This window comes from Oncorhynchus keta, chromosome 19, assembly GCF_023373465.1.
Source record: "Oncorhynchus keta strain PuntledgeMale-10-30-2019 chromosome 19, Oket_V2, whole genome shotgun sequence".
Lineage (NCBI taxonomy): Eukaryota > Metazoa > Chordata > Actinopteri > Salmoniformes > Salmonidae > Oncorhynchus > Oncorhynchus keta.
The window spans coordinates 78,065,722-78,079,611 of record NC_068439.1 but is presented as its reverse complement, the minus strand read 5'-3'; the positions used below and the strand labels follow the sequence as shown (position 1 = coordinate 78,079,611).

The 13,890-nt window shown below is 45.0% G+C and overlaps 1 protein-coding gene across 3 annotated transcripts in view; it reads right to left on the bottom strand.

Annotated features, from left to right (window-relative positions):
• LOC118374826 (ryanodine receptor 3-like) overlaps positions 1–13,890 on the bottom strand; it is a 251,864-nt gene that overhangs the window by 6,681 nt on the left and 231,293 nt on the right. For all 3 annotated transcript variants that reach the window (XM_052471367.1, XM_052471368.1, XM_052471369.1), the window contains 11 exons: positions 12,327–13,334; positions 11,908–12,188; positions 10,890–10,933; positions 10,162–10,330; positions 9,779–9,865; positions 8,604–8,777; positions 6,745–6,875; positions 6,106–6,148; positions 5,613–5,740; positions 3,129–3,189; positions 2,701–2,847 (listed from right to left, as the gene is read on the bottom strand). In XM_052471367.1, coding sequence (XP_052327327.1) covers positions 2,701–2,847; positions 3,129–3,189; positions 5,613–5,740; positions 6,106–6,148; positions 6,745–6,875; positions 8,604–8,777; positions 9,779–9,865; positions 10,162–10,330; positions 10,890–10,933; positions 11,908–12,188; positions 12,327–13,334 — 2,273 coding nt within the window. The remainder of the gene's footprint in view (positions 1–2,700; positions 2,848–3,128; positions 3,190–5,612; positions 5,741–6,105; positions 6,149–6,744; positions 6,876–8,603; positions 8,778–9,778; positions 9,866–10,161; positions 10,331–10,889; positions 10,934–11,907; positions 12,189–12,326; positions 13,335–13,890) is intronic.

Below are 13,890 nucleotides of genomic sequence, written 5' to 3'. Positions count from 1 at the left end.
AACAGAACCGAGATAGAATGTGATCAGAGGTGAGAAGAACAGAACCGAGTATAGAATGTGATCTCTGGTGTTCCTGAACAGAAGAGTATAGAACGTGATATCTGGTGAGAACAGAAGAGTATAGAACGTGATATCTGGTGAGAGAGAACAGAACCGGTATAGAACGTGATCTCTGGTGTTCCTGAACAGAACCGGTATAGAATGTGATATCTGGTGTTCCTGAACAGAACCGGTATAGAATGTGATATCTGGTGTTCCTGAACAGAACCAGTATAGAATGTGATATCTGGTGTTCCTGAACAGAAATGTATAGTGTGTGATATCTGGTGTTCAGGGAACAGAAACTATAGAACGTGATATCTGGTGTTCCTGAACAGAACCGGTATAGAATGTGATATCTGATGTTCCTGAACAGAACCGGTATAGAATGTGATATCTGGTGTTCCTGAACAGAACCGGTATAGAACGTGATCTCTGGTGTTCCTGAACAGAACCGGTATAGAACGTGATCTCTGGTGTTCCTGAACAGAACCGGTATAGAACGTGATATCTGGTGTTCCTGAACAGAACCGGTATAGAATGTGATATCTGGTGTTCCTGAACAGAACCGGTATAGAATGTGATATCTGGTGTTCCTGAACAGAACCGGTATAGAATGTGATATCTGGTGTTCCTGAACAGAACCGGTATAGAATGTGATATCTGGTGTTCCTGAACAGAACCGGTATAGAATGTGATCTCTGGTGTTCCTGAACAGAACCGGTATAGAATGTGATCTCTGGTGTTCCTGAACAGAACCGGTATAGAACGTGATATCTGGTGTTCCTGAACAGAACCGGTATAGAATGTGATATCTGGTGTTCCTGAACAGAACCGGTATAGAACGTGATATCTGGTGTTCCTGAACAGAACCGGTATAGAATGTGATATCTGGTGTTCCTGAACAGAACCGGTATAGAATGTGATATCTGGTGTTCCTGAACAGAACCGGTATAGAATGTGATATCTGGTGTTCCTGAACAGAACCGGTATAGAACGTGATATCTGGTGTTCCTGAACAGAACCGGTATAGAATGTGATATCTGGTGTTCCTGAACAGAACCGGTATAGAATGTGATATCTGGTGTTCCTGAACAGAACCGGGTATAGAACGTGATATCTGGTGTTCCTGAACAGAACCGGTATAGAACGTGATCTCTGGTGTTCCTGAACAGAATCGGTATAGAACGTGATCTCTGGTGTTCCTGAACAGAACCGGTATAGAACGTGATATCTGGTGTTCCTGAACAGAACTGGTATAGAATGTGATATCTGGTGTTCCTGAACAGAACCGGTATAGAATGTGATATCTGGTGTTCCTGAACAGAACCGGTATAGAATGTGATATCTGGTGTTCCTGAACAGAACAGGTATAGAATGTGATATCTGGTGTTCCTGAACAGAACCGGTATAGAATGTGATATCTGGTGTTCCTGAACAGAACCGGTATAGAATGTGATATCTGGTGTTCCTGAACAGAACCGGTATAGAATGTGATATCTGGTGTTCCTGAACAGAACCGGTATAGAATGTGATATCTGGTGTTCCTGAACAGAACCGGTATAGAATGTGATATCTGGTGTTCCTGAACAGAACCGGTATAGAATGTGATATCTGGTGTTCCTGAACAGAACCGGTATAGAATGTGATATCTGGTGTTCCTGAACAGAACCGGTATAGAATGTGATATCTGGTGTTCCTGAACAGAACCGGTATAGAATGTGATATCTGGTGTTCCAGAACAGAACCGGTATAGAATGTGATATCTGGTGTTCCTGAACAGAACCGGTATAGAATGTGATCTCTGGTGTTCCTGAACAGAACCGGTATAGAATGTGATATCTGGTGTTCCTGAACAGAACCGGTATAGAATGTGATATCTGGTGTTCCTGAACAGAACCGGTATAGAATGTGATCTCTGGTGTTCCTGAACAGAACCGGTATAGAATGTGATATCTGGTGTTCCTGAACAGAACCGGTATAGAACGTGATCTCTGGTGTTCCTGAACAGAACCGGTATTTTATTATCTTGAGAACCCATTAATAATATTATTTTTAGCTCACAAAATATTCCTAATGTCAAGTATATCATGGTGTAATTTGGTTAAGTTACAATGTTAGTCATAGTCTCAACACATTCCAGTTCACCACGTCGTGATGTTGAAGCGCTGAACATCACGACGTGGTGAACTGTATCCCTCCACTCTCTCATCTCGCTCCTGCACTTATCTGACCAATCAAGTATATTATCAACTATCTTACCTGGTCTGAAGCTGCTCTAGCGTCGCTAATTTGTTGAGTAAATTCATGAGCCGAAGGTAAAAACAATGTTGATTTCACAGGTTTTTAAAAAAAATCACGAAAGGGAACTATATGAAAAAATATTTTTGGGCTCGAATTGGTTCAAAACTTTTTATGGAACAATAGGAACATTACTTAGGTTCCAACCCTTAGTGTTGAGATCTTAGGTAAAATAAAATAAACAAAACTTCACTTGACTTGAATGAGGATATATCAACCTTTCGTAATCAGCAACCAGACATGGGTCAAATTTAAATGTCATTTGTATCTCTATGCATTCAAATTACTATTGAGACGTTCCCTGTTCTACAGTCTAGTGGTTCAAATGTCTATGTGATTGGTGGTGTTATTGCCACGTGCCTGTTTTCCGTTGTGAGTGACGGAAGACAGGATGGTCCGGAGGGTCTTGAAGCCCATGGCGATGTCCAGCAGATGGGCAGCGAAGAAGAAGTTGTTATAGTGCCCCAGGATGGACATGGTGGCGTACCAGATCAGGTACAGGAACGACTGTCATGACAGAACAAGGAAATGTGAAGCTCAGTCCGTCCACTTCATCAGTCTAAAAATCGACTTGAAATCCTTAGTCCTTTCACCCTTGTGTTTGCCGTTTGGAAGGGACTGGATAGGTGTAAGCAGTATGCTGAGGGCTCCAGATAGCCTCCTGATGGCCTCCGGGTGGTTTGACCATATTGCTCACACCTATCCAGAGCCTTATTGTCAGCCACAAACACTGAAAGGGGAGGGGCTAGGTTGACAGTTTGGCTTTACTTAAGGGACTAAACACTTACGTTGTCAGTCAGCACCACTCCCATTTTCCAGATGTGGTACTTGGTGTCGATAGAGCTCAACCTACCATAGGGAAACAGACAGAGGTTTCTTATCTGGGAAACATGTTTCTTAGCTGGGAAACAGACAGAGGTTTCTTAGCTGGGAAACAGACAGAGGTTTCTTAGCTGGGAAACAGACAGAGATTTCTTAGCTGGGAAACAGACAGAGGTTTCTTAGCTGGGAAACAGACAGAGGTTTCTTAGCTGGGAAACAGACAGAGATTTCTTAGCTGGGAAACAGACAGAGGTTTCTTAGCTGGGAAACAGACAGAGGTTTCTTAGCTGGGAAACAGACAGAGGTTTCTTAGCTGGGAAACAGACAGAGATTTCTTAGCTGGGAAACAGACAGAGGTTTCTTAGCTGGGAAACAGACAGAGGTTTCTTAGCTGGGAAACAGACAGAGGTTTCTTAGCTGGGAAACAGACAGAGGTTTCTTAGCTGGGAAACAGACAGAGGTTTCTTAGCTGGGAAACAGACAGAGGTTTCTTAGCTGGGAAACAGACAGAGATTTCTTAGCTGGGAAACAGGTTTCTTAGCTGGGAAACAGACAGAGGTTTCTTAGCTGGGAAACAGACAGAGGTTTCTTAGCTGGGAAACAGACAGAGGTTTCTTAGCTGGGAAACATACAGAGATTTCTTAGCTGGGAAACAGACAGATGTTTCTTAGCTGGGAAACAGACAGAGATTTCTTAGCTGGGAAACAGAGAGAGGTTTCTTAGCTGGGAAACAGACAGAGATTTCTTAGCTGGGAAACAGACATGATTTCTTAGCTGGGAAACAGGCAGAGATTTCTTAGCTGGGAAACAGGCAGAGGTTTCTTAGCTGGGAAACAGACAGATGTTTCTTAGCTGGGAAACAGGCAGAGATTTCTTAGCTGGGAAACAGACAGAGATTTCTTAGCTGGGAAACATGTTTCTTAGCTGAACCACAGACAGAGGTTTCTTAGCTGGGAAACAGACAGAGGTTTCTTAGCTGGGAAACAGACAGAGGTTTCTTAGCTGGGAAACAGACAGAGATTTCTTAGCTGGGAAACAGACAGAGGTTTCTTAGCTGGGAAACAGACAGAGGTTTCTTAGCTGGGAAACAGACAGAGGTTTCTTAGCTGGGAAACAGACAGAGGTTTCTTAGCTGGGAAACAGACAGAGGTTTCTTAGCTGGGAAACAGACAGAGGTTTCTTAGCTGGGAAACAGACAGAGATTTCTTAGCTGGGAAACAGACAGAGGTTTCTTAGCTGGGAAACAGACAGAGGTTTCTTAGCTGGGAAACAGACAGAGGTTTCTTAGCTGGGAAACAGACAGAGGTTTCTTAGCTGGGAAACAGACAGAGATTTCTTAGCTGGGAAACAGACAGAGGTTTCTTAGCTGGGAAACAGACAGAGATTTCTTAGCTGGGAAACAGAGAGAGGTTTCTTAGCTGGGAAACAGACAGAGATTTCTTAGCTGGGAAACAGACAGAGATTTCTTAGCTGGGAAACAGGCAGAGATTTCTTAGCTGGGAAACAGGCAGAGGCTTCTAGCTGGGAAACAGACAGAGTTTCTTAGCTGGGAAACAGGCAGAGGCTTCTTAGCTGGGAAACAGACAGAGATTTCTTAGCTGGGAAACAGTCAGAGATTTCTTAGCTGGGAAACAGACAGAGGTTTCTTAGCTGGGAAACAGACAGAGATTTCTTAGCTGGGAAACAAGAGAGGTTTCTTAGCTGGGAAACAGACAGAGATTTCTTAGCTGGGAAACAGACAGAGATTTCTTAGCTGGGAAACAGGCAGAGATTTCTTAGCTGGGAAACAGGCAGAGGCTTCTTAGCTGGGAAACAGACAGAGATTTCTTAGCTGGGAAACAGGCAGAGGCTTCTTAGCTGGGAAACAGACAGAGATTTCTTAGCTGGGAAACAGACAGAGATTTCTTAGCTGGGAAACAGGCAGAGATTTCTTAGCTGGGAAACAGGCAGAGGCTTCTTAGCTGGGAAACAGACAGAGATTTCTTAGCTGGGAAACAGGCAGAGATTTCTTAGCTGGGAAACAGGCAGAGGCTTCTTAGCTGGGAAACAGACAGAGATTTCTTAGCTGGGAAACAGACAGAGATTTCTTAGCTGGGAAACAGGCAGAGGCTTCTTAGCTGGGAAACAGACAGAGATTTCTTAGCTGGGAAACAGTCCCAGAGATTTCTTAGGTGGGAAACAGACAGAGGTTTCTTAGCTGGGAAACAGACAGAGGTTTCTTAGCTGGGAAACAGACAGAGGTTTCTTAGCTGGGAAACAGACAGAGGTATCATCATGTATTTTACTGTGTTGATATGAGAGGATTACTTTCTCACCAGTGCTAAACTAAACTGAGGTACTATGTCTATCACTATGTTTATTAGCTACGTGTTTTATTAGCGATGCATCAGCCTGCATTCACATTATTAAGAGTTTTGTTAGGATGATATGAGAAGAGTGGAATGTCTCACCAGGATACAAGAGAAGCCGCCTCCACCACGGTCTCCTGAGTAGGGTCGAAGTCCAGGGCGCTCTTATCCAGACCCAACAGCTCAGCTATCCGCTCAGCTCCATACAGGTCTCCATACTTATTAATGACCTATAACCAGACGAAAACAGGTCTCCATACTTATTAATGACCTATAGACAGACGAAAACAGGTCTCCATACTTATTAATGACCTATAGACAGACAAATATAGGTCTCCAGACTAATAAATGACCTATAGACAGACAAATATAGGTCTCCAGACTAATTAATGATCTATAGACAGACACATACAGGTCTCCATACTTATTAATGAACTATAGACAGACACATACAGGGAAAGACATACGGTTTGGGTTTATAAGATTTGTTATACTACACTATGACATTATACTGTGTAGAACTTGTGTAGAATTCTGTGTGAATAACATTATACATTATTCTACATGTTAATATTAGTTTTGAAATCCCACGTACCTTCCGTTTGATAAACTTGTCCCAGTAATTATTGGGGAAGGACCTTGAGAAAAATAAGATAGACATGGTATCAGTCGTTCAATGTCTCTCCAATTCTATTGGGAACTTCCATCTGAAGCTGGTGACTTGTTCAACTGACTTGTTCATCTGACTTGTTCAACTGACTTGTTCATCTGACTTGTTCAACTGACTTGTTCATCTGACTTGTTCAACTGACTTGTTCAACTGACTTGTTCAACTGACTTGTTCATCTGACTTGTTCAACTGACTTGTTCAACTGACTTGTTCAACTGACTTGTTCAACTGACTTGTTCATCTGACTTGTTCAACTGACTTGTTCAACTGACTTGTTCATCTGACTTGTTCATCTGACTTGTTCATCTGACTTGTTCATCTGACTTGTTCAACTGACTTGTTCAACTGACTTGTTAAACTGACTTTACACAGTGGTTGACTTGGGCAGGAGCTTCCGGGAACTGAGTACCGGCACCTCACATGTTCTACCGCTTGAGTTCCTGCACTTCTCATAGAATCTTAGCTCCAAAGTATTGTGGAGCTCCCGCACCTAAATATAAACAGTACCGGCACCTGTTTCAGTCCAAGCCAGGCACTGAGTGTACCTCCGTGGTAATGACTCACGGTGTGTTGATGACGAGGCGATCCCACTGTCCTGTGATGTCATCGTCTGCCGGCTGCTCCGTGATGTAGAGACCTTCAAACTCCAAGAGCCTGGCGATCCCTTTCTCTCTCTTAAACACCACCAGAGGCACCTGGGAGGGAAATGGACGACAGAGAGACAAAAGGGGAGAGAGGAGAAAAATTGAGGAAGAAGATCATAAGAGTACAACGACGGACCGAGACAAACGGGTAGGCAGACAGACACGCAGACGGACACGCAGACGGACACGCAGACAGACACGCAGACAGACACGCAGACAGACACGCAGACGGACACGCAGACGGACACGCAGACAGACACGCAGACAGACACGCAGACGGACACGCAGAGGGACATGGACACGCAGACAGACACGCAGACAGACACGCAGACGGACACGCAGACGGACACGCAGAGGGACATGCAGACAGACACAGACAGACACGACAGACACACGGACACGCAGACGGACACACGGACACGCAGAGGGACACGCAGACGGACACGCAGACAGACACAGACACGCAGACACGCAGACGGACACGCAGACGGACACGCAGACGGACACGCAGACGGACACGCAGACAGACACGCAGACAGACACGCAGAGGGACATGCAGACGGACACGCAGACAGACACGCAGACAGACACGCAGAGGGACACGCAGAGGGACGCAGACGGACACGCAGACGGACACGCAGAGGGACACGCAGACAGACACGCAGACAGACACGCAGAGGGACACGCAGACGGACACGCAGACGGACACGCAGACGGACACGCGGACACGCAGAGGGACACGCAGACGGACACGCAGACAGACACGCGGACACGCAGAGGGACACGCAGACGGACACGCAGACGGACACGCAGACGGACACGCAGACGGACACGCAGACGGACACGCAGAGGGACACGCAGAGGGACACGCAGACGGACACGCAGACAGACACGCAGAGGGACACGCAGAGGGACACGCAGAGGGACACGCAGACGGACACGCAGACAGACACGCAGACGGACACGCAGACGGACACGCAGAGGGACACGCAGAGGGACACGCAGACGGACACGCAGACAGACACGCAGGGACACGCAGAGGGACACGCAGACGGACACGCAGATGCAGAGACACGCAGACAGAGGGACACGCAGAGGGACACGGACACGCAGACAGGGACACGCAGACGGACACGCAGACAGACACGCAGACGGACACGCAGACAGACACGCAGACGGACACGCAGACAGACACGCGACACGCAGACACGCAGGACACGCAGACGGACACGCAGACAGACACGGACACGCAGACAGACACGCAGAGACACGCAGAGGGACAGAGGGACACGCAGACACGCAGACGGACACGCAGACAGACACGCAGAGGGACACAGACAGACACACGCAGACGGACACGCAGACGGACACGACACGCAGACGGACAGACACGCAGAGGGACACGCAGAGGGACACGCAGACAGACACGCAGACGGACACGCAGACGGATACGCAGATGGACACGCAGACAGACACGCACGGACAGGGACACGCAGACAGACACGCAGACGGACACGACAGACACAAACACACAGACAGACACGCAGAGGGACACGCAGAGGGACACGCAGAGGGACACGCAGAGGGACACGCAGAGGGACACGCAGACAGACACACAGACAGACACGCAGAGGGACACGCAGAGGGACACGCAGAGGGACACGCAGACGGACACGCAGACAGACACGCAGACAGACACGCAGACAGACACGCAGACGGACAGAAAGATGTTGCGAAACGATGTGATCGGTTGCTGATTGATTAAATGATTGGAATCACCTTGAGAAAGTAGTAGCCAATCAAACAGAGGACAGAGAGGGCAGTGTGGAACACAGCAAGGAAACACAGTGTAGGAGCCATGTAGCCTGTACTCTCCTCCAGGACAAAGTACTCCTCACCACCTTCATCATCATCATCAGAACTAGTCCAGGAGTCATCCTCATCAGCAGTCACCTGAGGGCAGACGACCCACGGAGAAAAGGTGTTTTTATTTCTATGACAAACTGCACAATGGTCAAATCGCAGCAAACACACAACCAGCTCACAACATTGTCTCAAAGTTGACTCCAAGTGGTCATCCAGCCAGGTCGTTCAAGATTGATGTCAAAATTGGACATCTGTCTCACGTCCTGATGACGTCGGGGAATGCCTTCACAACCACTATCAAGTAGGCTTGGTTTTTGCTAGTGTGTTGTTGATAGGCGTAAACCCATGACTCTGGATCAGAAGGTTGTGTGTTTGATACCAGTTGTGGGTTTTGACTCTATCCCTAACGTTAACCCTTACCTTAACCATTCATAACCCTATCCAAACCTTAACCCTAACCTTAACCATTCATAACCCTATCTCAAACCTTAACCCTTACCTTAACCATTCATAACCCTATCCCAGACCTTAACCCGTACCTTAACCATTCATAACCCTATCCAAACCTTAACCCTAACCTTAACCATTCATAACCCTATCCAAACCTTAACCCTAACCTTAACCATTCATAACCCTATCCAAACCTTAACCCGTACCTTAACCATGCATTACTCTATCCAATTCTTAACACTTACCTTAACCATTCATAACCCTATCCAAACCTTAGACCTTAGGTTAACCATTCAAAATGAGTGACTAAACTTAACCCCTAACTTCCAAATGTGTCATTTGAAGAAATTGAATGATAAAGATCAGCGGGAGCAACAAAAACACTTCTAAATTGGACGTTTGGAGAACGTGGATGAACGTCTAATTCAGCAGTGAGGCTATGAGCTTGTTACATACAAGAGCCTGGTTATTGCTAAAGAACTGTCACCGTAAGGCGGGAAAGAAAACACCTTATCTCTCCATCAACGCGATAACTATTAGCAACTTGTAGAAAAGAGAGCAAGAAAACACCTCATCTCTCCATCAACGCGATAACTATTAGCAACTTGTAGAAAAGAGAGCAAGAAAACATAAATTACCCTGTAGAACAGTAGGATGAAGTTGATGGCAAACGCCACAAACAGAGCCAGGAAACGCATGTTGTAGAAGTTCCGAGCCAACGTGTTCTGGAACACATGGAACACAAAGTTAGACATTTAGTCATGATCATACATTTAGTCATGATCATACATTTAGTCATGATAATACATTCAGTCATGATAATACATTTAGTCATTATCATTTAAAGCAGTCTTCTGAGGTGAGCGTGACTGCAATGAAGACAATGTGGAAGGTCACTGTTGACAGCAGGTGGCAGAGGCAGAAAAGCTATTTCTGGAGAGAGATTACCCAGCGCCCAATAATAATAATAATATAATATATGCCATTTAATGTAGAACAAACACAATGTCTGATGTATTACCAGCATCTTGGCCTGGTAGACCTCCAGCCCAGCAAAGAAACTGGCAAAGAAGGAAGTAGGAGCATCCTTTGATTGGCCGTTTCTGGACTTGGGGGCGGGCTTCTCCTGAGCCACTTCCTCTTTAGGCTCCTCCTCCTTGGCCTTGTCTTCCTTCTCCTTCTTCTCTGTGCTGTGAGAACACAAGATGGCCGCCGATCTGTTATCGATCTGACACCAGCATACAGCTCTGACAACTGTTAGAGAGCTGAAACCCCAACACAACACAACCCAACACAACACAACACAACACACTACACAACACACAACACACTACAACACAACACACAACACAACACAAACACAACACACGACACACTACACAACACACAACACACTACAACACAACACACAACACAACACAAACACAACACACGACACAACACACTACAACACACAACACAACACACAACACACTACAACACACAACACAACACAAACACAACACACGACACAAAACACAACACCGTCTTTCGTTTCATTCAATTATTTTCATTTTAAGAAAGTATTATCAATTAAAATCAAACTCTTATTTAAATTAACAAACTGTCAAGATGCGAGCAACCGAGCACAGGATTTGAATGTATGTTTTAAATACACTTTAAATCAAGTTGATTTTAACATGCTCTTCATGTTACATAGCTGAAGTAAACATACACAGACAGAGATAAATAAATGTAGAGACTACTCACTCTGCTTTCTCTGGTTCCGACTCTTTGGTTTCTTTAACAGCCTTCTACATGAGACAACAGAATGTTAGAGAGGTTCAGTCTTCTACATGAGACAACAGAATGTTAGAGAGGTTCAGTCTTCTACATGAGATAGACAACAGATGGATAGAGAGGATCAGTCTTCTACATGAGACAGACAACAGGTGGATAGAGAGGATCAGTCTTCTACATGAGACAGACAACAGATGGATAGAGAGGATCAGTCTTCTACATGAGACAGACAACAGAAGGATAGAGAGGATCAGTCTTCTACATGAGACAGACAACAGAAGGATAGAGAGGATCAGTCTTCTACATGAGACAGACAACAGAAGGATAGAGAGGATCAGTCTTCTACATGAGACAGACAACAGAAGGATAGAGAGGATCAGTCTTCCACATGAGACAGACAACAGATGGTTAGAGAGGATCAGTCTTCTACATGAGACAGACAACAGGTGGATAGAGAGGATCAGTCTTCTACATGAGACAGACAACAGAAGGATAGCGAGGTTCAGTCTCCTACATGAGACAGACAACAGAAGGATAGAGAGGATCAGTCTTCTACATGAGACAGACAACAGAAGGATAGAGAGGATCAATCAGTCTTCTACATGAGACAGACAACAGATGGTTAGAGAGGATCAGTCTTCTACATGAGACAGACAACAGAAGGATAGAGAGGATCAGTCTTCTACATGAGACAGACAACAGAAGGATAGAGAGGATCAGTCTTCTACATGAGACAGACAACAGAAGGATAGAGAGGATCAGTCTTCCACATGAGACAGACAACAGAAGGATAGAGGTATAATTATTAGTGACATCACCCATGTGAAACATGCCCTACTGAGAACTAGTAGGCTATACAGAAGCCATCGTAAATCAACATTGTATATGATATCTTCCGGTTGTCTAAAGTGTTATAAGCTGCACAAACCATTGTATTTAATTTCTTATTTTTTTTAATCCTAAGGTTTAACAGATATACATTGCTCACCTTCTTCTCCACAGTGGCGGTGGTCTCAGGAGTCTCAGAGACGTCTCCCAGTCCAGGATCAACGTGTTTTAACCCTTCCCCTTTCTTTGGCGTGGGATTAATCATCTGCATTAAAATGTCCTGCTCTGCCTTGTCTGACGGTTTGATGGCCTGGTCTGTCCCGCCCGACACAGAATCACCAACCTCGGCCTTCTCCATCTCCAACACATCGCCGTGGATACCAAACTGGGTGGGGTCGGGCATGTTACCCAAGATGTCTGTCACCTTCATGTTCTTGGCTCCTTCAAATCAAATCAAACTTTATTTAAAGTGCATTTAAAAACATTGCAACACACTTAGCCAAAAAACAATAATGTGAAAGAGAAAAAATAAACGAAATAGGAAATAATAATTCAAAGAAGATTAAAAAAAGATCCCACCTTCGACGAGCCCGCCTCCGAACATGGACGACCAGATGAGGTGGAAGAATCCGAAGATGAGGCTGTAGATCCCCTTGAAGAACCCTGTGAAGAGCGTCCAGAAGAAGGAGAAGAACCCAACGGTCATCTCCTTCAAGCTCAGCTTCTTGGTCTTCTTGAACTGCTTCTTGAGGATCTTGAAGGTCAGCATCTGTCTGAAGTTGGAGATCTTCTTCTTGGCGGAGATGCAGGCCATGGTGAAAGCCGAGGAAGCCTCCAGCTCGCTATTCTCCTCTTCCTCTGCAAGCTCTTCTAACAAGTTGTGCACCTCCTCCTCTTCCTCTTCCTGGCGCTCCACCACGTCGGGCTCCGAGATCTGAGACGCCAGCTGCATCTCAAAGATGGTGTCTTCGCAGAAGTTCACAAACATCTCCATCTTCTCGCTTTCTCCCCCCTCGTTGACCACATCAAAGATGAACTGTCTCTTGGACTCTTTGACCTGTGGCTTCTCCCACTGCGTACGACTGGACTCGCTGATCTCAAAGTAGACCCTCTCAATGCGCTTCCCTCCGCCCATGATCTCGATGCGGCCCAGGTACGGCTCGAAGTAGTTCAGCACGCTCTCAGCTGGTTCCAGGAAGGTGGCCAGACGGGGGTCGTGAGGCATGTGCTCAGAGAGGTTGGTGAGCAGCACGGCTACGTTGAAGCCGATGTCTTTGGCCGGCTCGTGGAACCGCTCCACAAACTCCTCGTAGTTGAACATGTCGTTTTCGTCGGCCTCGGTGCAGGAGAGGAGGAACTCAATCTCCGACTGGGTGTACTGCTTCTGGTTCTCCATGGACTTCTGGAAATCTTTTTTGGAGATGACCCCCTTGTTCTCGGGGTCGTACTCTCTGAAGTTGTCAGAGGTGGTCAGGTCCTTGATCTTGAGGAACATGTCGAAGAACTTGAGGATCATCTCGACGTTGCTGGAGGACTCCACCAGAGTGTCCACCATCTGCTTTCCAATCGTTCCATTCACCACGTTGCCTAGGAGACATCACATAAGACTGGGAATCAATGTCATGTCATATTTACATTCTTACTTACTTGAATTTACATTCTTACTTTACTTTACATTCTTACTTACTTGAATTTACATTCTTACTTTACATTCTTACTTACTTTACATTCTTACTTTCTTTACTTTACATTCTTACTTTACTTTACATTCTTACTTTAATTTACATTCTTACTTACTTTACATTCTTACTTACTTTACATTCTTTCTTGAATTTACATTCTTACTTTACTTTACATTCTTACTTGAATTTACAATCTTACATACTTTACTTTGCATTCTTACTTTACTTTACATTCTTACTTTAATTTACATTCTTACTCTACTTTACATTCTTAATTACTTTACTTTACATTCTTACTATACTTTACATTCTTACTTACTTGAATTTACATTCTTACTGTACTGTACATTCTTACTTACTCGAATTTACATTCTTGCTTTAATTTACATTCTTACCTACTTTAATTTACATTCTTACTTACTTTAATTGATATTCTTACTTTACTTTACATTCTTACTTGA